The sequence below is a fragment of the Melopsittacus undulatus genome, chromosome 3 (assembly GCF_012275295.1).
Source record: "Melopsittacus undulatus isolate bMelUnd1 chromosome 3, bMelUnd1.mat.Z, whole genome shotgun sequence".
NCBI lineage: Eukaryota > Metazoa > Chordata > Aves > Psittaciformes > Psittaculidae > Melopsittacus > Melopsittacus undulatus.
This window is the reverse complement of record NC_047529.1, coordinates 85608176-85633418: the sequence shown is the minus strand read 5'-3', so window position 1 is coordinate 85633418 and position 25243 is coordinate 85608176. Positions and strand designations below refer to the sequence as shown.

The following is a 25243-nucleotide window of genomic DNA, read 5'->3' as shown; positions in this document are numbered from 1 at the left end:
TTAGCAAAACAAGGTGTCCTGTTTTTGCCTTGTAATCGAGGCAACAGCCAGGGGATAAAAATACTAGTTACAACAGACATGCAAGCTTACAAAAGGCATTAGTAAAGACACATTTTGTTGAAGTCACCTAAAATCCAGAACAAAGGTTGTAAGTTTTTAAATGGTATATTTCTGCACTTAACTGCTAATAAAAGTGGCTACTAATTGTTAGGCCCAAGAGTTATATGGGAGGGACCATTAACATGTTGTTCTGTTTTTGAAGTATCTGTCTGCATTAACATAGGGCATTGTAGTGCAGATTACATTGAAATGCTGACTACTCTGCTGTAATACCACTAGGAGGAAAAAACATCCAGTCCTGCAGTAAAGCACTGATATTAGTTAACTCAGAAAAGGTAAGTATTGCTTCAGTTTTGATGTTTTACATGGTCTGCTTGATAACTGGAGATATATATTGATTCCTCATGGAGAGTTGGTGTTTCTGCTTTACACAAATAAATGGTTACCACCAGGAGTTTTTAACGTAAACTAAAGCAGTTACAAACACTACCAAAACTTTTGCATTGATGCCAACTTCTTCCTGCTGAATTTCTCATACCCCAGAAGAAGCGGAGCAGGATACATCAAAAATTTAAGGTTTATATTTAGAGAGGGCTTGGATCACCGTGGGTCAGGTTGGTTTTCTTTGCAGCAGTCAGCCCTATCTAAGAGAAACCAGTACTTCTGAACTGCTGAAAATATGTATGTTTAGATCTATGTGTTAAGATCAGTGAAGTCACTACCTGTAGCCTTGCCATATTAGATTTCCAGCTTTACATTTTCGTATCTAGTTGTTTTTGCCCAAAGTGAATTAAGTGCCAAAAAAAAGAGATGAGTAAAAAAAGAAAATAAAAACCAAGAGTCAATTGTCACAAGCAGAGCAAAAGCAGCATGTTTTCTTGCACATGCTAATCGGTTTCCTCTGTGTGTTTACATCAGCCCCTTCATGGATGCAGACAGAGAGTGGATCAGAATAATGAATTTCTTCTGACCTGACAGCTATGCTTCTTCCATCATCTCTCCTTTCCCTTTGTTCTCTCCTCCAAACAAAGAAGTTTCTCCTACTGGGTTTCTCCTTGGCTCACCAGATCTGGCTCCTTTCTGTTCCCATTCCCCCCACCGTCCCATGGCCCCTTCCCCCACCGCCTTGCCTGTCTCCTGCCCATTCCCACTGGTTTTTCATCCTTCCTCCCAGCACTTCTGGCTCTTTGTTCCCACAGGCTCTGGAGATGTGCAGCAGGAGCCCAGCTCTCTCTCTTTTTATTTATTCTGTTCTTTTTCTCAGGAGGGAAGCCTGGAACATTTGAAGTCCCATTGACAAGAATATATCAGAGAAAAGAAGGAACCATCATATGTCTCAAGAAAATGCTATCTTAAAACATAGCAATGTTTTCTTTCAGAAGGAGATATACAAGTACCAAGAAAGACTGCATGCAACTTGCTGAACTGAAAATTTGGTCTGAATTTGTGTCTTAAAGTTTTTGGAAAGCTTTTACACATAGAAATATTTTCAAATCCATGTAAGGATGTTTAGCAAGGAAGTAGCTTTCTGTACCAGACTATAGAAAGGCCTCAGGTGCATAGTGTGGTGGTGATCTGGGAAAGAAAAATACAATCTCTTTAAAGAGAGAGAGAAAGCACAGCAATCATTTTCCCAGCTTTGGAAGGTCATATCCCAAACTTTTCAGTAAAACCATTGAAGATAACTTTCATCACCACCATATGAGAATTACAAGAATAACTGCCAAAACTAGTTTAAGTAACCAAAAAAAAAAAGATGTTTAGAAAGTGATGTCTCATCTATTCACCTTATTTAAGAAAGATACAATTGCAATGAAGCACCTTTGCTTTTTAATCAGGTTCTTCTAATAGTTTTTAAAATCCTGCCTGCTTCTATTTTATGCTTGCGGGAATCATAGTGTGTCACTAACCACTGAGTAAATGGAACAAACAGCAGTCAGACCAGTCTACTAGTCAGCTTAGGTTGCATGACAATGCTGAGGAAGCTGAAGGTGCCTACAAATTCATTATCCCTAATATCAAAGATCAAAAGAGTCAAGTGTTGCTCTACAGCACAGCACATAAATTACTTTACAGGGGAATTCTCATGCATCCTGATGAACCTATGAAACTGGCAGACACTAATAGGCAGTAAAATACTTTCTCTAGAAGTTCACTTCTGTTTGTTTGCATACTTCTCTGGGACAGAAATTTGCTGGTGGGTTTCCACCTGAATCCTCCTCCCACACATTGAAAACAATGAAATTCTGCTTGAATTAAGACAAAAGGAAAGGCAATTTAAAGGAGCCCTAAAGATTCAGTCTTTTAATCACAACTGTGACAAAATGCTGTCTGCTGTCATCTTTGCTGGCAATTCCCTAGCAATTTACAGTATAGCAATGTAACAGGAGACTACCTTGCATTGCAAAGAAACATGACTAGATAACCAGATCTTCATCTTCTGATTCCCCTTACACAAATCCTAGTGATCAGCAGTTATTCTGCTATCCTGAGGCCTTTCAGGAGCTACATTTTGACCCTGGCATTGTATCTAAAGTTATTCAGAAACCAAAGTCACCATAGACTTTGGTTTCTGAATAACCCATTTAATGAGGAGGGCATTTCAGTAGGACTGTGTGAATGCACACCAGCAGCCCCATTAGGCTGTAATAGGAGCTTAAGAGTTTTTATTATAGGAGCAACCTAAAATCACTTACTCCAGCTGAACTGTGATTTGGTCTGCTTCCCAGAAGGGGCTTCTTTCCTGCATAAAAGACAGAAATTAAATTGCTGAGTGGATTTCTCTGCCAGGTACAGGAACCCCCTTCCTCAGATCTAGGCTGCTCCAAGTCTAGCAGTTGCTTTAGTATAGTAGAAAAGAAATACATGATTAGGAATTTGGGAAAGAACTGAGGGACTTCAGGGAGATTGTCCCCAAGCAAAGGGCTAGAGAAAGGTTTAGGGGTTTGATATTGCTGGGATTTCATTGATGTGATGCTTTCCTGCTAAGCAGCTGCTCAGGTGTAAAAAGATTTTGTTGGACTGTCAATGGTAGTTTTAATAAAGTCAAACAAAGGCATATTTTTATTATCTGCACATAATTAAGGGTAGTGTAAAGGCCAAGAAAACACCTCCAGGATCAGTCTTGTCTTCAAAAGATTGTGATGTTTCTAACAAGTTATGCTGGTATATCAGTAAGTGCCAAACCCAAAACATTGTTTCAAATCATGTTCCAAAACAAAACACAAAGAAATTGCCAGCCTCTATGAAGCACTAGAAGGAAAAAAAAACTGCACATATTTGGGGGTGATTTCTGAAATCTTGTAATTCTTATGACTCTAATAGGTTGTATCTATCCTCTCTCAAGTCAGTCCCTGCTTTACCATTACCACTGCAGTCTTCAAAGCTTGGGTATTAGAATCTTAGCATTCTTCCTGTGAGATGCTTAAGTAACTGGAAATTCTGTGACACCTTGTTATACACAATCTAACACAGTGCTGTTGACCAGAAAGGATCCTTGCTGCAGTCATCCAGCAAACAGTTTCACTTATAGTCCCACTACTTCTGAACATATATGTGTATATATATATTCAATTTACCTTATTACTAGATGCTACTTTTTCTTAGAGAGCTTCTGGAGATAAGTGCTTGATAGACTTTACTAATGGCTGTTGCTGGCATTTAAAAAAGACCATTTAAAAAGCAAAGAGCAACAGTAGACTTTGTTAGCTAAACTTTTGGCGAACAGTCAAATTTTATTTTTCTTAATGAACGTTCCCTAAAGAGGCAAGTATAATAACAGTCCACTTACCTTCATGACCACAAGTTGAGAATCTTCCCCTGAAAGGACTTTTAGTGTCACCTACTCATGATGGTATGTTACACGAGGTGTCAAGTACATCGGTTGATAGCATAGTTTGTAAGACACCTTTGTGTGCTTCCATGCTTAAGAACTGGGGAAATCTGAGTAAATCGTTAATGTTAGTCTACTTGCAAAAGGACACGTCAATCTGCTGTACTGCAATTAGTGTAAAGCAGAGAAACTGTGTTAACTAAGGAGTTATAGTTCACTACAGTTAAGATATCATTCTATGTGTATGTATCTTTTGTAGAGTTCTTTAATATATACACACAATACTTATCTGGCATATATACAATTCGATTTTGTGCAGAAGGATTTCTAAACCTCATTGCTAACTACTCTTAGGGTAGCAATTGTTGCATATAATTAATAAATGTTATTTAATCCAAAGCTCTTCTCATGAATGTAAAACTGATTTCTGAACTCATGCAAGCATAATTTCACCTTCTACGTATCATCATACTTGACTTCAAGAAGGCCTGCCAGGCAGCAAGCCTTGCTACTCCAAATTCAACTCAGTCCAAGGTATAACCACAGATAAAAAGATGTGATTCACGGGAATGAACAGGTAAAAATATCAGGTAGGATAGATAAAAACTTCCTCACAGATTACTGCACTATTCTGAAATGCACAGGAGTAGATATTTACCAACTGCAAGCCAATGATGCAAGTCAAAGATGGAAAGTAAGAAATGTAATGCAACAGTGCAAACCAGGACATGGTACATTGATGTGTCTATATTTGTCTCATAAACCTCTATTATGCTTCTGTGGAAATTGTTTAGAAACGATGAGTACCATAGAAATTCCACTGCAAGTGATGGTGATATAAACCTGAACTGAAGTCTTAGATAAAGACAGCTAAAACAAAAAATAAATATTTTGGGTTTACTCTTTAAAATGTATAGAAAAGACTATAGTATTTAATCCAGACACCTTCAGCAGGAGAAATACTTTGAAATGACAGTAACTATTCTTGAGACAAGACTCTTAAGCAATCTACTCTCACACTCCCTTCAATCTATTCTCGCACTCCCTTAGGGTAAAAGCATTTCCAAAATAGGATTGTCTGGGTATTTTTTCCTTCTCTCTCTCTGACCAGTTGATGGGAAAACACAGTAGAAATGTTTAATGTAATTGGTATATTTTGAAGTGAGTTAATAAGTCAGCATCCCTTCCCAAAATAGCATATTTCTGCTGACTGCCTTTTAATGCAAGGTCTCCATCCAGTTCTCAATAAAAGGTTCAACTTCCAACAACCTGCAAAAACAATATGCTTTTCCTACAAAGTCTTCTAGAGCTGTTAGTTAGAGTAGAATGAAGAAAGCAGACATGAAATAGGCAATTACCTTTCCCTTCCATGGGTTTATTCTCTTGAAGGAGATTCTCACCAGGACTTTTAAGCAACAGGAGTTCCTCTGGAGCTGTGCACAAAGCTCTTCAACTACAAATAGAAGGTAGGATAGTGCCTTTGCATCTTTGGGTTTTCTGCTTGGAAGCCTAGTAACAAAACATTGAAGTAAAAATAACTAGAAATACTTGGAATTTAGCATCAAAGTTTCTCAACTGAGACATCTCAAATATATCAACTGAAAACACCCTCCTACCCATTACTCTTGCTGTTCAGTTACTGTTCAGTATTTCTCTTTGAATAAGCATTAGTTGGTCTAAAGCTGTTGAAATTTCACTTTTCATAGTTCAATACTATTATTTCTTTATAAATACTTTGTATAAAACTAATCTTGCTTTGTTAACTCTGAGACAATTTACAAAAATTGTGATTATTTAAAAAATATTTTTAAAATGTGGATCTTGTTTTGAATTATGATTGAAGCTTAACCCATATTTTTACAGAAACACACCAAAAACTGTCATCTTCACAAATACTTCGAGTGTGCTGGGACCACTGTTTTCCTCCTATCTTTCCCTGAGTTAGAACATCGGCAATATTAGAGAAATTAGGTTTTGCCAAAGCTTTGAGGAAAGACTCAAAGGGAAAGATTTTATTCTCCATGCATCCTTCATGCAGCGTTGTGAAACCTGAAGCCTGGAGAAGGCTGCTATACCATACTTCCATTTCTCATGACAGCTGGTTGATATCCATGAGGCTTCCTGGAGATGTGTTTCCTTTTGGAAGAAAGCTGGAATTCTGTGTCTATTGAGTTGTTTTCTTCCGTCTTATTTTCTTTTTCTTAATGTTTAAGCCAAAAAAAATATCAAACTTATGTGGCCAAGTTTAGGCATGTGAATCCAATTTGGTAACTTATTGCTTTATCCAGTTTGGTTAAGCCTCATAAAATCACCTCAGTGAGTAAAGCTGAGACTACAGATACTGCTCTGTGTCTGGAGCTGGGGGGAGATGGAGGTTGTAGGGGCTGAATTATTCCAGTTTTCTAAAGTTCTTGACTTTGGTAGGAATTGTAAGTGTTTAGCACCACTGATTAGCAGGTAACTTACTTAGTTATCTAACTTTGGGCACCATGATAGGTTGAGTTTTGAGTCAATTTATTTCTTGAGTCTGGATATAAGTGAGGAGAGGGTAGTGCTGTATAGCTTGTGAGATATAAAAGCACAGAATGAAAGAACTGTTTCGATGTTGCTTATGAAGATATGTCTAGGAGGAATAGGAGAAATAGGAGTAAAATGTGTGCAGTGTATGAGAAAAAAGATAGCTTGCAAGTGAGATGCATTTTTCCATAAGAGTGTTATTCAAGACAAGGAAAGGAAACTTTGCACGCCTGAATATTTGAAAGGAATCCAGGTTAAAGGAGGCATTTGCTGAACCCTGCATAGAATTGGTTTTCATCTCTGATATTGTCTCTGGGTATTTGTCATGAAACACTCTGATTTTTCATGAAAATACATGGGGCAGCCAAAAGCTTGTAGCCACCCATGCCTTGCTGAGATCAGCTTCCATAAAACTGAGTTCTTTAAAGAAGGTGCCATGCTGTCAGCACATCTGTCTCGAAAACGGGAGGAAGCACTGAAGGTGGAGGACTGCTGTTCATTAATTGCATCATATTGAGCTTCCAGGCAGACAAGTACTTGAGACAGCCAAAAGGTGGAGATTTTTAGGTTCCTCCCACTGATTTTCCTTCTCCTCCCCCCCTTCCCAAACGAAACACTTATCAAAACCTCCTTGTGGAAACACAAAGACTTTTAAAGAACAGTCAGGACCAAAGGAAGAAAGACATTTTGGAGACTTGGTTAATTCCTATCCTTTCTTTTCCAGAAGGAAGATTTGCAATGTGTACGCTCTCTCACATTACACCTCTTTTTCACTGTTATTCAGGATGCAAATCTGAAAAATTAAAAAAAACCAAACAAACAAACAAAAAAACTCCAAAAGAAATAAACACAACTCCCCTAAAATAAAATAGAGACACAAGTCATTACCTAGTCTTGTAAATACAAGACTTTTCATATTCCAGTTGCTGCTCAGAGATAAAAATTGTAAGAACGACTGTTCTGGTTTTGCACACTCTAATCTTGTGTTTCTAGATGTAAAATGGGGAGAAAAGTTCTCAGTGCACCATAGCAGTTGCTGTTGGAATAGAAACATGTTTACTCTAAGTGTACACAACTAAATGTGTGAGACATGACATCTGCTGAAGATGAAGTCTTGAATTAAATTCTGGTTTTATCAAAGCTGACGATGTGTTGGGGATTGAAGTAAACGGCTTTTTTTTTTTAGGAAACATGCCTTGAAGGTAAAGCAGTTCTTTTTCTACTTCTCAAGTTGACCCTGTCCTTGACATCTAGACAAACGGAATCAGGAGTGAATTCCTGGGCATACATGTCATCTGCCACAAGATTCTGAAAGTGAAATGCACCTTAAATTACAGACTTGGACAATACTGAAATTTGCCCTCTGGTTTCTAAAAGAAAATTTTTTGCAAAGCTAGTGCTAAAAACAAGTACCAAGCTGTCTCATGGATGGGGTGGGAGAAGGCTTCAATTGGTGATGTTTGTGGGTTTTTTACTAGTACAAAGCAACAATAACTATTGCATGGTTAAGATTTGTGTTAATTTAACAGAAGACTAACAACTTTTTTAAAGTAAGCTGAAGAAGGCAAAGAAATGCTTGCAATGTGCCTTCAAGACTACTGATGTGTTACATTAACAAGAATGCAAGTGGCAAATCTATGACAGAAAGTAACCTGCCAGCTTAAACAAGCACAGTTGGCAACATCAGCAAGTCTTAGGTTTGAGATCTCGAATATCATAGTATCTCTGACTGAACAGAAATGTAGTTCAGATTTAAAATGCTTGGTAATTCTCGCATAATGATTATTGGTTTTTCACTCATGTGTCTGGAATACTGAGTGTGATACTCTGGAATATCATTGCAATTGGGTCAAAAGTTCCCAGTTTTTACTGGGAGAAAAATCCCATAGCATATTGTGGAACAACATTAAGTACAAATGACAAAATACCTCTTGAATTAGGAGCTATCAAAAGTACTAATGCAGATAGACATGATTGGGATCAATGTCTTTTTCTGTTCCCACAAGGAAGTTATGCACACAGATTTGCTGCAAATGTGTATCATCAACACTGTCCAGCTGACTACCGCAAACTGTAAGTTTGTATTTACTGGGGAGGGGCAAATATGCTATCGCTGAAGCATTTTATACAACTGAATTCCTAACAATAAGAAAGCTGGGTATGCCTAAATTAATATTCTGCCTTTTAGAAATCTGGGTGAATTAGCATGTGGTTCTGTCACCAACTTTTAAAATAAAGGTTTCACCTTCTTCAATTATCTCATACATACAGAGAAATGCAAGAGCCATTAGGAGATGATGAAACAATTAAGATTCCTGAAGTCCAAGGTAGTAAAAAGAAACAGGTGTCCTACTTAGATCCACTGCTGTTTAGTTGGCCTTATCTGAGAATTTTGTTAGGCTGCTGGAATCAGTGTTGACAGAAAGAAATGTAGTACACAACGTTGTCAAAATTGTGCTTCTGTAGAGTGTTTTGAACTAGTTAATCCCTAATGAGGCCGCTGGTGTTTAATGTGAAAAGATGGCACAGATTTTCTAGGTAAAGGAGCTATACATTTTTCCTACCAACCTACAAGGAATAATCCAGTAATGCAGTGAATTTCTACTGCTGTGAGCTAGGCATAAAAAGTACTTTCATAGGAATAAGCAGTTTTAGTTAGCATGGAGGTCAGAAGCAAGGTGGATAAGAAAAAACATTTAAGTTGGCGTATAAAAAACACAGCTATATGGCTTCATACTTTGAGAAATAAGTGAGTCAATAGAAGCACAGAGGCAATGTCCCTTTGACTGGAAACATTACAAAATAATCTGTATAATCAGGGGGGAAGGATTGCTTCTTCCTATGTAACAACTAACTGCTGCATCAGACTACAGAGCCACCAGTCCTAGGTCACACAGCTGACATTTTCTTAGCAAGGGCAAGAAATACTTTCTGGCCCTTGGAAAGCATCTAACATGCAGGGATTTCAAGGAGTGGCTCAGGTACTCCTGGAACTGCCTCATGTAGCACATGTCCTGATGGCTATCACACGATGTGGTCCCCATTCATTCATCCCTTGCTACTCATTCATCATCTCTTGTATCTGCATGTGGTACTGACCACACGGACTGCTAGACAAAAAGGTAGGGCTTAAATGTCCCTTTTTACTATGCAGACTGGGTTTTTTTTTTTTTTTAGTGCAAAGTGAACCAATGTCTGCAGCATGCAGGAACTAAGTGGAACTAAAGTAGTTTGGTAGACATGCAAGTGTTAAAAAAGCATCCAGCAGGAAAAATGCACCCTTGTTAGGCAATCAGATTTGCATTACCAGAGAACAAAGATCGCGAATACTTGTTTTGACATGTAATTACTTTTCATTATGTATTATTAGCTTTTTGGGTACTTTCTTTCATTGCCAATGGTTCCAGAGAAAATAACCAGCATGGAGATCCTGAAGACTTGCCCAAAGTGAGACAGTGAGTCAGAACCAGCTCTTCTGGCTTCCAGTCTCTCCCGCTGTATGTATTCTCAACCATCTGCCCCCAACTGAACTCTTTAGATGGCATAAAGCAGAGTGTCCAAGACCCAGTTAACCTTTGCTGAATTCAAAATAGGAAATTGTTACAAACATTTGTGTTTGTCGGAGCTTAATGGGTATGTTTAACACAGAAAAGCTGAAGTTTGCAAAACATTTTACACTCCTGGTCATTAAGCAGAGGATCACAAGTGTGTCTGTACATCCCAGAAGCTGCTGTCCACTAGTAGCTGGCACTAGTTTGCCCATTGTCTCCTTGAGAAGACCAACAGGATTTTCTTTAAGGAGCAGTTTTTCTTTTCTCTGAAGTTGGTATTTTCGAGTGAATGTTGCCCTTCTTATTTATTCCTTGTCCAGATTTAAATTTCCATGGTCCTACCACAGCTTATTTTCCTCTGAGGAGACCTGTCCAGAATGGTGCACAACATAAATGTATTTATAATAGAAAAAAAGATTTTCACGACAATATATGGTGGTGACTTGAACAGTTTGTGAGTTTTTTCACTTTCTTAAAGTAGTAATATGAAAATATTTATATCAGACGTAGAAAAGTCCCTTCTGGGAAAGCAAGTTTGGGTAAAATGAGGGGTTGGGTAGGTCCCATACAGCTTAGAGAAAAGAGGTCAATTGGGCTCAGAGCAGTCTAAGAGAGGAGACAGTGGAGGGGGCTAAAAAGTATCTCCATTGACGTAAAAATATGCTTCATGTGAATTATATATAGATAGAAATATAAATAATATCTAGATTAAGTTCCAGTCATTTCCTCTGAGCAAGCTGCACCAAGATGATGAAGACAGCATCAGGAAAACTGCAGGTAGCAGTCAGTGGAGATTAGCTCAGAAAAGAAAACAGCTTTTTTATCAGATAATTTCCTTGCTGAGGAAAGGCAGAGAGTTTGCCTTCAGTAATCTCTCACTGTTGAAGCTGTCCAAGTGCTTTTATTTCATATGGATGAGGGACTTACCTAGAGCAAGAAATCAGGAAATAATGTTGGCAGCAAAAGGTTCAAAAGAGACTTTAAGCTTTGAGGCTGCATTCAAAGCAATTATTAATTCCAAAATATGAGATGATCTAGATTCAGGTACAAGTTGTCAGGCAAATACTGAAAATGTTGCCCTTATTTATAAAATATGAAATAATACCCATTAACACTGGATATTTACCTTTCCTACAGAGGAGGAGGAAAAAAGTGTTAGAATGGTTTTAAAGAATGAGGGAAAAAATAGGAAAGGAAGTTAAATTGTTTTTAAAGAGTCTTCAATTACAAATTAGGGCTTTGTTTCTTATTCTTTTCTAGAGGTGTTATTATTATGTAACTGTGAAGCACCCAGTTTGTCTTAAGCGTTATGTCAACCTCCATGAAATGTTCAAAGGAGAGGGAAAGAAGAAACTATGGATTCCCAACTACCTTAAATTTTTGTTGACATTGTAAGAACTGCAAAAGGAATATGAGCTTTTTGATTCATAACTTTTATGAATAGAGATAATGCTCAGGGCAAAGATTAATATTCCCAGCAAAGGTATGTTGTTTTGAGTATTAATGTCAGAAAATCTGAGGATTTTTGTACTTGACACCTCAACATTAGCTTTATAATGAAGACGTGTACCAGCAAGAAAAGTCACATTTACGTTTCCACCCTTTGGGAACTGTGTGTGTTGAAGTATAGGAAAAGGTATTGTTTATGGTATGATCTCTCAATAGGATTCCCGCTAGGATGTTTATGACAAAGCATGTACTTTCAGTCACCAGACTCCTATGGTCCCTGTTTGAAGCAGAGTTTGTCTTTGACATGTGTGAGTGTTCTGTTGTTGTTTTGTTTTTTGTTTGATTGGGTTTTTTTTTTTTTTGTAAGATTATCCTTCAGGCCACGATAAAGCAGTAAACAGTATCTATTAATCTACCACTGCTCTTTGCAGCTCTGGTGGTCCATTGCGTCTCTGCAGTTTTCAAAGAAATGGCCTGTTAAGAGTGGTGGATGGCTCTTGTATCCTTTACTTGTTCGCACTAACTTACTCAGGATAACTTGGTTTAAATAGCTCTAGTCTCCTAAACAATACCATTAAGATATTGAAAAGAATATTCTAGGTCAACATTTTGACTTTGAATCAAACATTCTCTGCTCGCAAGTTTGCTGATTTCATTCACCTTTGAGCCAGACTCTCCCTTGAGCACTTTCATGGGATCTTCAGTTTATTTTGTTGTTTTTCCCCAGTTGGTGCTGTCTAGTGCAGCAGGCGCTGAAGTCATGGGAAGTTTGACCATTGACTTTCAAGAGGAAAACCTCAGGATCTGAGCATTTGAGATGGAGAGGGCACTTAGCAGTACTCAAGCAAAGATCTGACTAAGTCAATGGGAGTTTTGCCACCTTCAGAAAATGCAGGATGGCACTCTGCCTTTGCCTTGCCCCTCAAATGGTAAAGGGAGAAAGCAAAACAAATCAAAATCAACATGTTGTGCTCCATCCAGACTACTTGAAAGGGAAATGTTTTTCAAAACCATGGATGCATTGAGACCTTTGGAGAAAATCAGCCCTGTTAAATACTACAGGCATGGAACCTGAAAGATACTTATTCAGAGGCATAGCACTCACAATATATGAACTTAAAAATGGATACAACCACTGTATGTTTTCTCACTTTGTCATTTCCTATGTAGGTATATGTTCGTATATTGGGGTTACAAAATGGTGAGTTGTTATAAAGAGCTCTCACAGAACAATTTTTAGGCTTTCTCTTATGTAAGCCTTGTATATAAGGAAAGTAATATGCCAGATGGAAACAAAATCCAGCAGCTTATGAAAATGGTATTGGCATCCTCAATCAGTGCCCCAACCATAGTATCACTAGGATATTCCTCCTCAGTGTCCAGGAAAAGGCAGATGATAAGTAGGGGGGTATACATCTCTGTGACATATATAACGTATATATTGTATTAAATTTATTCATTTTTTCCTAAGGAGGAAATTAAAGAAACCAAACAACCAAACAAAAAGAATGTCGTGGGAAAGTCGCTGTTTTTTCTTCAGGGGTGGGAGGTTTTGACCTGCGAACGGTGGGTTTCATCCCCGGGTGCAGGGGATGCTGGCGCGGCTCCCCGGGGAGATCGCCCTGCACTACGGGCGGTCCTCGCTGCCCCTGTGTCCCCGTCCGTCCCCCCTCCCCCGAACTGCAAGTTGAAAGATAATTAAACAGCTACCTCCAATACGTATCCATGCTCTCATTTTCGCACGTTATCCCCTGTGATTAACGCTGCACATGGCTCAGGGACTACTGGGGGCTGCGGGAGCGGCCACAGGGTGGTTCCCACCTGGAAGGTGCCTCGGGATTTGCGCTATCCCGGGAATAAGGTGCAGAAAAATGTCCAGGTCTTATGAACCCGGGGTAACATCTGGAGGGTACTACTCGCCCCGTACAAGAAGGAAAGTATTGCTATAAGTAGGGAAACTTTATAGCTGTTCGGCAGGAGGAAGTTTTTTGGCTGTAAACTGTCATGCACGGCAGCTCTCGGTGAAAAGGCTGCGGGAGTGGGGACTCCTCTCCTGAGAACCAAGGCGCAATTAAGATCAGAAAGAGAGAGAAGGGAATAAAATAAAGACGGCAATATAATAATCAGAATAAAATAAATTCAAGCACAGGAAAAACTTTACCTCTAATTGTTGTTGTTATTGCTGTTTCCCGCCGTTCCAAAGCTTATTTATAACTTCTGGAAACTTTATCTTCTCTTTTCTTTTTTAATGGTCATTAAGAAATGCAAAGCTAGAGAGACTTCTTTTTCGAAAGACCAATAAAAGTGGAGTGCATACGCTGCCTGGGATGAGCGGTGCGTTCAGTTCCTAAGTGCTAAGTAAAATGCGAAATGTGTAAAATTATATTTGACTTCAACTCTCCTCCCTTTGCCTAAAGAATCAGTGCAAAATGAGAAACCACAGAAGTGTCTGCTGCAGAACGGTTTGCGGTTGCTTCCCATTCCTTCTGTGCACATCATAGATACTCCTGCTCTTTGTGTGCGTGTATGTATATATATACACATACACATATATATGGAATTAACCCTTACTCAAAGCATCCATCCGGAAAGAGTGTTTTTAAAGCTCAAATCGCCTAAATACACATTCAGATAATCTCTATTTTATTTATTCATTTTCGAACCGTTCATTTTCCACCTAAACGGCCCCGTCGCTTCCAATTCCGGCCGGTCTCGCAGCTTTCGGCTCTTAAACACGTTCACTGCCATATAAGGTGGCCCTGAGGAAGAATTGAGGTTGGGGTTTGCTTTACGCGGGGACCCATCATCACCAGTCACCCCCAACACGCCGCGGACTGTAAAAGGGACGCGATTTCTGCAAGGGGAACGGTCCCTTCTCCCCCTTCGCTTGCAGGGAGAGGGTGACTGTCCCTGCGGGCCCTCTGTGAGGGTTACCTGTTCCTGCTGCCCGGCTTTTTCGGGACTAAGATGTCTGTAGTGTCGCCGTCGGGGCACACACCCGAAGTGAGGCGGTGCTGCCGAACTGCCGAGGTACAGACAGCCTGGTTGGAGTGGAGCATTTGGAGTGAAATAAATACCCGATAAGTGAAAACACCATCTCAATCCCTCTATAGCAGCCACTATGGACCAACTCAATAAGCTTCGCCCATAGTTTCTTTGCAACTGCTGTTTTCCCCCTCCAAACAAGACGAAAAGCAGGCGGTAGGTGCTCAGGCAGAAAGAGCTTTAGGGAACTTTATCGCAGGAATTAACCTGAAAGGGCAATAACTTTCCGCGTGTTTCTGGACAAGTGGTTGATGAGAGCCAGTGTGCGGAGTGTGACATGTCAGGTTGAAGGGAAAAAAAAGAAAAAACTCTGCGGAGTAAGTTAATGCTACAGGAGCCTGACGGTGCTGTGTAATGAAAATAGACCAATAACTGCTACAACAAGAAGAAACCGAAATCAGGAGCAGAAGCGTTGGGTTTATTTGAAGTCGGATGAAGGTCAGACAAGCTGGGGTTGCTGCTCCGTTGTGTGCGGAATGTGGAAAGGCTGGGGTGCGGGCAGGGTGCAGGCAGGGATGCAGGCACCGATAGAGACAGGAGTGCATGCGGGGGTTGGCTGCCTGCAGAAAGAGCCGGTGCCCGGACTAAGCCGTCGCCTGCCTCCTGCATCAGGGACTCCTTCATTGCGCCTTCCCTGACAGCCCCAGGCTCCAGCTCCCCTGGGTCCCAGCCAGGCTGCCACCCAGCCCCGGGCACCTTCTCCTAAAATCTTACGAATCTCGGCAACGACCATGCGCGGTGTTTGGAGGAGATGAGTGTTTTGAAAGAAACCCTTATTTTTACACTGCGCCTCTTCTTTCCCCTTCTCCTTTGCCCCGTTTAAAGAACTTGTTATTGTTTAAAGAGACCCCATTGAACTATTTCCTGCTCATTGTCACCTCTCTCTCCCTCGCCCTCTATCCAGGGATTCTCACGGCAAGGTAATAAACTGTTTCCCTCACACCACAGACCGCCGCAGCCCCGGAGAATGCAAACGATTAAAACACCGGCGGGTGGGGGGTTCCAAGTGAGCCCTCCTCACCCGCACCCCACCGCCTGTTTTTGCTCCAAACAGCTTGCAAAGTTCCACCCGCGGGGCTCGGGCTCCACTCCTGAGGCAGAAACTCGGGGGAAGGGGATGTTCCTTGTAGAAACTGGAGCCTTCAGTTGCCAGTCTTTTAGCAGAGTGGTTTTCACTGAGGCCGGGGGCTCACAGCCGCAGTGGCCAAGGCCCCTCGGATAGCAAGACACTGCCTGCAGTAGGAGACAGAACAGGCCCCGGTGCTGGCTGGGGGCTGGGGGACACGGTGACGGGGTGTGTGTGCATATGTGTGTGTGCCCTCACTGTGCCAGGTTCAGTTCACCCACTCCGCAGAGCTTTTTGGTTGCGTTTTCCAGCCTGGGTTGTCGTTGCTAACTGCAACCTTCGTTTAAGCAGAAGCGCCGGGGCTTGTGACAAGGGAGAGCGTGAAGGGGTGAGAGACCTGGGGGAAAAAGGGAAGGACTCTTCCCATTTTCTCCCCAAATCTGAACCCGCGGCCCGGGTGGCTCCTTGAAGCCAGACCCCGGGGCTGGCTTTTGCGGGCGCCGGTGTTCCCGGTGGTGGATGCTGCAGGAGGTGCCGCACGCAGGTTATGGGGCTGTTGCCGGGATGGGCCATTTCCTCCGCGGCTGCCGGAGCCCCGGCCCCGGCGGCTTTGATAGAGGTGCAAACATTTGGGGGCAGATTTACATAAAATAGCCGCGTTTAATCCCGCGGGCTGCAATTAACATCACAGGCTTCCCCGGGCACCGTTGTGATATGGCCGCGGGCAGCCAATCGCAAGGGCCGGCCGAAGGGATCAAAGCGGCCGTTCGCCAATCAGCGGGGCCCCCCCGCCGGCACGGTGATGTCACCGGGGGGGTGTTTATGGCGGGGTATAACAGCGGCCCCTTCCCCGCTCCCGCTTGCTGGGGCCGCGGAGGTCAAGTGGAGTCAGCCCCGGCCCGGCCGCTGCTCGGGGCTCAGCCAGGGTGCCTGCCCCGCCGGGCGGGCGGCCGTGGGCCGGGATGAGCTCCCCCGGGACGGAGGGAGCGGGCAAGGCCCCGCAGTACCGCGTGGATCACTTGCTGAGCGCCGTGGAGAGCGAGCTGCAGGCGGGCAGCGAGAAGGGCGACCCCACGGAGAGGGAGCTGCGGGTCACGCTGGAGGACAACGACCTGTGGCTGCGCTTCAAGGAGCTCACCAACGAGATGATCGTCACCAAGAACGGCAGGTAGGGCAGCGGCGGGACCGAACCATCCGCACGGTTTGGGTGCGGGTGTGTGTGTATGCCGGGGCCGGGAGGAGGGGGGTGCTGCCCCCCGCCGTGCCTCGCACCTCTGTGTCGCCCCGCAGGAGGATGTTCCCGGTGCTGAAGGTGAGCGTGTCGGGGCTGGACCCCAACGCCATGTATTCATTCCTGCTGGACTTCGTGGCGGCCGACGGGCACCGCTGGAAGTATGTGAACGGGGAGTGGGTACCGGGCGGGAAGCCGGAGCCGCAGGCGCCCAGCTGCGTGTACATCCATCCCGACTCCCCCAACTTCGGCGCACACTGGATGAAGGCTCCCGTCTCCTTCAGTAAAGTCAAACTCACCAACAAGCTCAATGGCGGCGGGCAGGTAAGGACCCTCTCAGCGAGGCTGGACCAGCCCGGCCCCAGCCCGGCAGGACGCCAAGGGGCGGCGGGGTCCTACCGAGCCACTGGTCCTGCCCTCCTTGGTGCTCGTTTTTATACCGCTGCTACCAAACATGCGTTCATTCCGCCGAGGATGGGTGCCTTCGGGTTTTGGCTTTCTTGTTGTTACATGCCTTTCTACTTTGAATAGCTGCTAATGCCAACGGAGTAGCAGGCGCAATTTTCTGGCCATTTGCAACCAGTGTATTTGTACTTATGCAAGCTGCCTGTCAAGTAATAGGGATGAGGATAACTAGGCACAAAGTTGGAATGTCTGACAGCAGTGTTCTCTTCCTTTTCTTACAGTTTTGTTCCTAGGATTTATTCCTACCTGTTGCCTCTTTCTCCTCCACTTGAAAGGCAGATCATTAGACAATTTAAGCCCCGATTGCTATCTGTGCCTACTGCATCTACCGCCGCTCTGTTACCTTTTACACCTTCTATCCCTTTATGCACAGATCATGTTGAACTCTCTGCACAAGTACGAGCCCAGGATTCACATAGTGCGAGTGGGTGGCCCGCAGCGGATGATCACCAGCCATTCCTTCCCAGAGACTCAGTTTATAGCCGTGACAGCGTACCAGAATGAGGAGGTAAGCACAGCAGGGAAGAGAGGATGCAAGTACCAGGGGGTTCCAAGTGGCAAAGTGTATGTTACAGAACAAAAAATAAATGTCTCATTTTGCGTTTTATTCTGTTCCTTCTGTGCTTTATTTGAAGCTAAATATAAGAACTGAAGTTAATATGTGTAAAAACCCTGTGAATGTATCATAGCACAAAGTTACGATCACTGTCTCAATATGTACTGATCACCATTTGTCTCAATATGTACTGCAAATTCATTGCAGGATAATAATCCTTAAGAGATTCTGTGGGCCAAACAGGTATGGTAGCAAACCCAGTTGTCACTTTCAGCTACACAGTGAAATAACTGGATGTGTCATTTTCAAAACTGGCCTTTCTCTCCTAGCCAAAATGCACATCTATGTTTAATAAATCTCTCTACTACCAGTTAGTTTTTATAACTCTTTAGTGCACGACCTTTTTTAGCTATTTCCTTAGCTGATCAATAAAAACAGGCAATTCAGTCTCTTAGAATTTGGCAGAGGGATTAATTAACTCTGCTAAGAGTTCAGACCTTAGAGGCTGTTTAAATTGATGTTCATAGGTTGGTATTATGGGCCCCATCTTATTCAAAAATCTGTGATTTTGCTAACTTCAGTGGATAGTCCTAACTCAAATCTTAATATTGGTATGATAATGAATGGTGATACTTGCAAATAAAAATGTTTGTTGTTGTTTTTAGATAACGGCTTTAAAAATTAAATACAATCCGTTTGCAAAGGCATTTCTTGATGCAAAGGAAAGGTGAGAGCTCTTAATTCTAAAGCGTGGATTTCTTACATAGGTTTGTGAAAGCATATTCCTAACACAAGATGGTTTATTTTCTAGAAGTGATCACAAAGACATGATGGAGGAAGTGGGAGACAACCAGCAGTCTGGGTATTCGCAGTGTATGTTTCCCTTTATTCTTCATCATGAGCGTAACTTTGATTTCTTCCATCTCATCTGTTAAACAAAACTTTGGGAGGTGTTTTGCTGTTTGGCTTGTTAGTTTGTAGGGAGAATAATATTCCCAATCCTTATGATTATGGTTCATGCAGGTTTATGTTTGCATAAACATCACAATCTGTTTGTGTGGTGTTAAGACTTCTGTATTACATTCAAAATCCTTTCATAGAAGCTTGCAGTTACCTGCATGTCTAAAAAGACAGCTCCTTCTGTATACAAGGACAGGAATATTCATATGGATATGGAGACAAAAGTTTATTTCCAAGTACAGCAGAAAATCATTGAAATAGTACTTATGTTTAAGTACTTTAACAAATAAGGGGCATTTGCTTAAAATACTTTGTTTTCAGATGGATATGAAGCAGTAATGTTTTCGTGATTTCTGTTTTAACAGTTTATTGCAAAAAATGTGTGCAGCCTATAAATGGGGGAATTTGAATTGCAGTAGGGATTGTTTTGTTTCCGTGAAAATACTTCAGTTTGAAGAGTTCTTCTTAGCATCTTGAGAAACCTCAGAGCTTAGCTATAGAGAACCCCACAGAGCAATTTAAAACTGAAAATTACACTGACAATTACTGAGCACACACTGCATATGTAAAGGAGGATTTAACCATTTCAATGTTTCCTTGCTGTGATTGTAATCAACTAGTAGTTTAAGAAAAACATGTTAGTTTGTCACGGGGCATTTTCTAAGCTGTTGTCTAATTTTCCTCCATAAGCTCATGTGAGAAACTTGTAAAGATCCAGTTTTCAGCCATGTTGAAACTGTTACTTTTCCTGAATGCATGTTTCCTCACTGATCAATTATTTTCTCCTATGAGGAAATGATGAGATAGTTGGGGTTGTTCAGCCTGGAGAAGAGAAGACTCTGGGGAGACTTAAAAGGGCCTGTAAGAAGGATGAGGAGAGACTTTTTAGCAGGGCCTGTTGCAAACAGGGTGAGAGGTGACGGTCTTAACCTAGAAGAGGGGAGATTCAGGCTGGATGTGAGGAAAAAGTTCTTTACAATGAGGGTGGTGAAACACTGGCATACATTGTCCAGAAAGGTGGTAGATGTGCCATCCTGGAGATATTCAGGGCCAGGCTGGATGTGGCTCTGGGCAGCCTGATCTAGCTGAAGATGTGCCAGCTCCTTGCAGGGAGTTTGGACCAGATGACCTTTAGGGGTCCCTTCCAACCCCAACTATTCATGATGAATTATTAATCTCACTGCTGTGATTCTTTCCCTGCCTGGCTGCATTACCTCCCCATCTTACAAACCTTTTGCTTCCCCACAGTAGGTAGTTGGCTTATTCCTGGGACTGGGGCTCTGTGCCCACCTGCTAATCCTCACCCTCAGTTTGGAGCCCCCCTGTCGCTCTCCCCTGCTCACAGCTGTGAAAGGTACTCATCGCTGAGGAACCACCGTCCTGCCCCCTACCCCAACCCCTACACCCATAGAAACAACTCTCCAAGTAAGTCTGACATTGTAGCTCTGTAAAAAGATGGGAAATGAGCTGAGGGATGTGAGCTTTGAGCAGTGGGTGTCTGAAGCCATGCCACAGAAATTGAAGTTGCTATCTGGCTCAGTTCGTGCAGCAGGCTTGGGGCCAGCGTTGCAAAGAAATAGGGACGATGAGTACATGTCCCAGTCTCTTTATGGTGGAAAAACTGAGGGTGTGAAGAACTGTCTCCTGCTAATTAGTGATGTGTTGGCTTTATCTTGTGTTTTTGAATTCTTAGAAGCAGTGAGCTTAGACTTACTTTGCCTATTTTTTATTTAAGTTTGAAAGTGAGTATTTTAATCATTATTAAAGGTAATATAATGATGAAATGAAGTGTATGTCTGGTTCTGTCAGTCTCACTTGCTATTAACACATAATAAATGAGTGCCTCTTTCTGTCAGTTTTACTTGCTGATTGCTGTAGTTAACATCAGTGCATTAAGGCTGCACTCAGTGAATGTGCCAAAGATGGATATGCAGAAACAATATGGAGCTGAGTAAACTGCAGAGCTATTTAAAAGTTGTACTCAGGTACAGCCAAATAGCTTAAGGCTTAGCCATAGATACTTAAGGGAGGGGAGATTTTTAAGAGTGAGTTTGGGTTTTTTTTTCTCTTTTCTTTCTTTCTTATGGTAAAAGTCTGTAACCATTTTTGTCCTTCAGCTTGTATGGGTATTGGAGGGACCCATTTACAAGACATAGTTAATATTTTGAACTGTGAAGTAATACGCAGGGCTCCAGACACAGGCTGACCAGTCCTCTAGGCAGCTTTGTAGTTAATTTTAAAGCAAAAAGCTAGCTTTCTGGGGAATTTTCTTGCACCTTGGAAATTGTGTGTGAGTTCTGGGACTTGAAACAGAATAAAAGAACAAAACACCTCTGATGCTCCTTCTTGTTCACTGGTTCTCAGCAAGGAACCTCTTCCTTAAGCCAGTTGCCACAGCAACTTCTTTCTCACTTTTATAAGATTCCCTTTAGAGCTTCCTAGCACCTCTGCCACATTGGCCAGCTGTTTTTGGTCACAAAGTGAGTATTTTCAGTCACAGTCTGAACACTCCTGATGGTGCCTAAAGCAAACTTCAGAGCCTGTGATGGTATGCTCAGCTCAAAACTGGGACGTGTGATCCAGGGATATGTTTGTTATCCAGGGCTGCCAGGCTGTTACTGCCAGTGTAGATGATGGAGATAAAGAAGGTGCCCTGGAAGAGTGACTGGGACAGTGCAAGTAGGGAGCCTGCCTCTTCCCACTGACCAAAGAAGGAAGCATATGCTGAATGAGCAGGCGATTTGAAGATGGCTTTTTGGCCATAGATCCTTCGTAGAAGTAAGACTTTGCAAGTTGAGCAAAACAACACATCAGCAGGGGCAATGCCAGTGAGAGTGTAAGCTTGACACAACTGGTAACTGACATAATTTTTCTCTCAGTGTATGTGTGTGTGTAACTTTGTCTTTTGTTTTGCAAGACAGCAATGGGGGAGCTTGATTTAAAGGTATACGTTGCATTTGAATACAAGGTCATTATTTTTCTGATTCTAGTGTGTTTAAATGCTTGTTTATTTTTCTCAGCATCCTATGCCGATAACTCCTCTGCCTGCCTTTCCATGCTGCAGTCCCATGACAACTGGTCTTCTCTAGGAGTTCCCGCACACACAACAATGCTGCCCATGAGTCACAGCACTGGCACAGCCACCAGCTCCAGGTAGGAGCCCAGCCCTCAGATTAGTGTATTGACACTTTGCAGGAAGAGAAGGCTGAAAAAGGAGGTAGTCTCCAGCAAATTAGAAATCCTTATGGCCGTGTGTGTTTGAATCATTACCTACCTGGGGGGCACTGAAAAAGGCCATTCACAAGGAAAACGGATTGCAGAAACACATAATTCTTATTTTTGTATTTTAGTTTTGGAAATGTAGACACTTGAGACAGCAATATTTGGTAGATTAAGGATTATGAATCATGTAGACATGTATCTGTTGGATGTGATACATGTATCTGTTGGAAGCTCTTTTAGGTTACATCTCTTTCAAGCAAAATGATGTTGAAGTTTAATTCTGATCTGTTTCGTTTTAGGCAGTCACTGCTTTCCCATCCATCTCCGCAAGCTCTTGTTGCGTTACAAATGAATGGGCAGTGAATTGTAGTATGGAGGAGTAGATAGTTGGGGCAGTAGACTTTTACGTAATAATTGCCACACAAACCAGCATAGTATGGGATTATTCACATGGTGAAAGCCTTTGCCACTTTGTGATCTCTTCTCTTTGTAATTGTCTTAAACGTTTGTATCCTTTAGCAGAGATTTAGCTTACAGTCAGTCCTTTGGAACAAAATTGGAAAATGCAAAGAGATGCAGATAAGATGGTAAAATCTTTGGTATTAACCACAGAGGGCTGAGGTTTGGGCATCTTTCTCAGCAATTCAGACAGTTTGTGGAAAACATTTGTATTTAACCATGCACATGGCATTTAGCTGTGAATCAGAGCATGTACTACTTATACCTGGTATAACTGTATTACTGATCTTAAGTTTTACTCCTAGATATATGTTAATCAAGTAAACAGGTCATTCTAACACTTTCTGTGTCTGACCCCCAGAATACACATTTGCAAAGTTGCAAAGAGCACTGGGTTTCAGTTACTATCTGAGTTGTCTAGTAGATAAAAACAGTAGATCTTGAACTGTGGGACCCCAGGGAAGGCATTTCTGCCACCCCTTGTTCTAACCCCCTATATGTAAAGTAAAAATAATATATATCTTACTTGTTAAACTGCTTGGGATCAATAGGTAGAAAGTAGTGTGTAGTATTACATGGCAGGACAGAACTTTTTCTCATAGTTTCTTTTGCATCACCTTGTTTCTTTCAATTTATATGTTTATATGTATGTGTGTATGTATATACATACTTAGAGGACGGAGTAGAGGCTGTAGTGTCCTGGCAAGCATTTTTTTTTTCCTTTCAAGCTGCCCATTTCTGTAGTACCCATGCAATCTGCTGCCATCAGCCTGGCTCTTCCCCTTTTAACATGAGATGATCAACAAGGAGGGCTGTGTTGATGTCTGGAGGCATCAATCTGTCTCTGACTATAGAGGCACCCAAGGGCTCTGACAGGCTCATGGCAATGAATTCAAACCTGCCTGTCTTCCAGCAGGAACTAGAATCACTAACAACTCATTTTATTTCCCTCTTGCAGTCAGTATCCCAACCTATGGTCTGTGAGTAACAGCACCATCACTCCAGTGTCTCAGTCAAGTGGGATGTCCAATGGCCTGAGCTCCCAGTTCCTACGTGGCTCTCCAGGACACTACACTGCCCTCCCGCACCCGGTCACTGCTGCCTCCTCTGCTTCCCCACTGTACGACAGTGGGGCACCCTCCGACCTGCCTGATAGCCAGTATGATCCCTCAGCGCATGCCAGGCTGGCATCCACGTGGACACCTATCACCCCCCCTTCCATGTAAACCCAGGCTTTTTCCTATAGCACAGACTTTTTAGCTACTGAATTACTTTAAATGTTTGGTCCTCGAGGAAGAGAAACAGGATGAAGAGTAAATTACAAAGCATCTGCACTGCTTTGCATAGAGCATCTACATTATACCTCTTATAGTGAACAGTGCCTCGTTGACTTCATGTAGAGTTTACAAACCTGGTGAGTGTGCAATTCTGAGAGCAGATTCACTGCTTTTAATCCCTTTATTTCTTTTTTTGTTTGTTTTGTTTTTAATTTTAATTTTGGTAGACTTAAGTTTTAAGATTTTAACTTAGATTCCAAATTTCTCAGTGTTTGATAACTTCTGGACCTGAAGTTCGGCATTGTTCTTGATTAAGTTACGCCTAACTGTTTTCCAGTTAAATTTTTTAATAGCAAATTTAGCTATAGTCATGAGAAGACTTTCATTAACCCTCAAGTTAGAAGCATTCTGAAATATGCACAGATGTAGCTGATGAGTGAAGTTTTGGGAAAATCATGTGCACTAACACGTATTTGCTTTACAAATGCGTGGCGTTCTTAACTGTATGCTTATTTCCTTGCTGCTGAATTAACGTCAAGACAATCTGCAAGAACTATATTCTTACTAATAAATGCAGTATTAATGTTTGGCCTAAATTGTTTTACACAGAAGACTACTTTTAGAGATAAGTTGTGCTGTTTGATCGCATAGACTTCAAATATATGATTTTGGCTAAACATTTAATTTCAAACAGCCAGTGTCTAATTAGGAGCCCTATCCTAAGCCTTTTTGAGCCACTGAAAAAACACCACTCTTTTTATGGGATCTGGCTCAGGCCTTAAGGGAGGGAATTCAACACCTGGAGAATCATTCTAATTTATTTTATTTCAGTGTTGTACCCTGTTGATCTATATTTATTATTTGGTAAGTTACAGCTTTAATTTCTACATGATAAGATATGTAAATAAACCCTCAACCTATGCTGTACTCCTTTAAGACAATCATGTATGGGATATGTCACCCAATGGCACACAGAACAGCACAGATGTAAGTAGTTAACTTATTGTAAAGGGAAATCTCTAGTTACTAATAATCTGGGGGGAAAGTGCGGATATACTAAGCTTTAAAATACACTGACTTCTTGACTTGCTGGAAAAATCACATCTTGATTAAATACTTTTTTTAGGACTCATTAAGTAATATGATTGAAATATCTAATGCAGGCTAACCCGAAACACTGGCTCAAAGTGTGCCTTTGGACATGTGTCTTTGTCCCACTGACTCTAGCAAGTACATATCCGGAGGAAAGCAAATTGTTTTGCATAAGCCATAATAAATAATTTTTCTAATGAAGTGCCTAATATAGGAAAGCAAAATTCTATATCAGGGAATTCCTTGAATGGCTCATTGACATGTGCTCATGTACTACAGTGGCAGCTTTAAGATGAAAAGCAAGTATTTGCCACCATTTTTGTGTCTTTGGCACCCTACGGGCAGGTCCCTGCACCTAGAAAGACGCTGGCAGGGGTTTCTCCCTGCAGAAGGATTTTCAGCTGCAGGCTGGGGTCTCCTGGAGGCATTCCCGCAGGGGACAGCACAGGAGGCAGACAGCT

At 41.9% G+C, this 25243-nt stretch overlaps 1 protein-coding gene across 3 annotated transcripts; it reads left to right on the top strand.

Moving 5' to 3' along the window:
• Positions 1-16482: 16482 nt before the first annotated feature.
• On the top strand, positions 16483-24223 carry TBXT (T-box transcription factor T). 3 transcript variants are annotated; one of them, XM_005150123.4, is made up of 8 exons: positions 16483-16688; positions 16811-17075; positions 17590-17724; positions 18438-18499; positions 18584-18645; positions 19981-20157; positions 21753-21885; positions 23372-24223. In XM_005150123.4, the coding sequence occupies exons 1-8, from the start codon at positions 16483-16485 to the stop codon at positions 23637-23639; spliced, it is 1308 nt and encodes a 435-aa protein (XP_005150180.2). In that variant the 3' UTR covers positions 23640-24223. The 3 variants fall into 3 exon arrangements, with proteins under 3 accessions (XP_005150180.2, XP_033916797.1, XP_033916798.1); XM_034060906.1 differs by having other exon boundaries at positions 19984-20157; positions 23372-23757; XM_034060907.1 differs by lacking the exon at positions 19981-20157 and having other exon boundaries at positions 23372-23757.
• The last annotated feature ends 1020 nt before the right edge of the window (positions 24224-25243 follow it).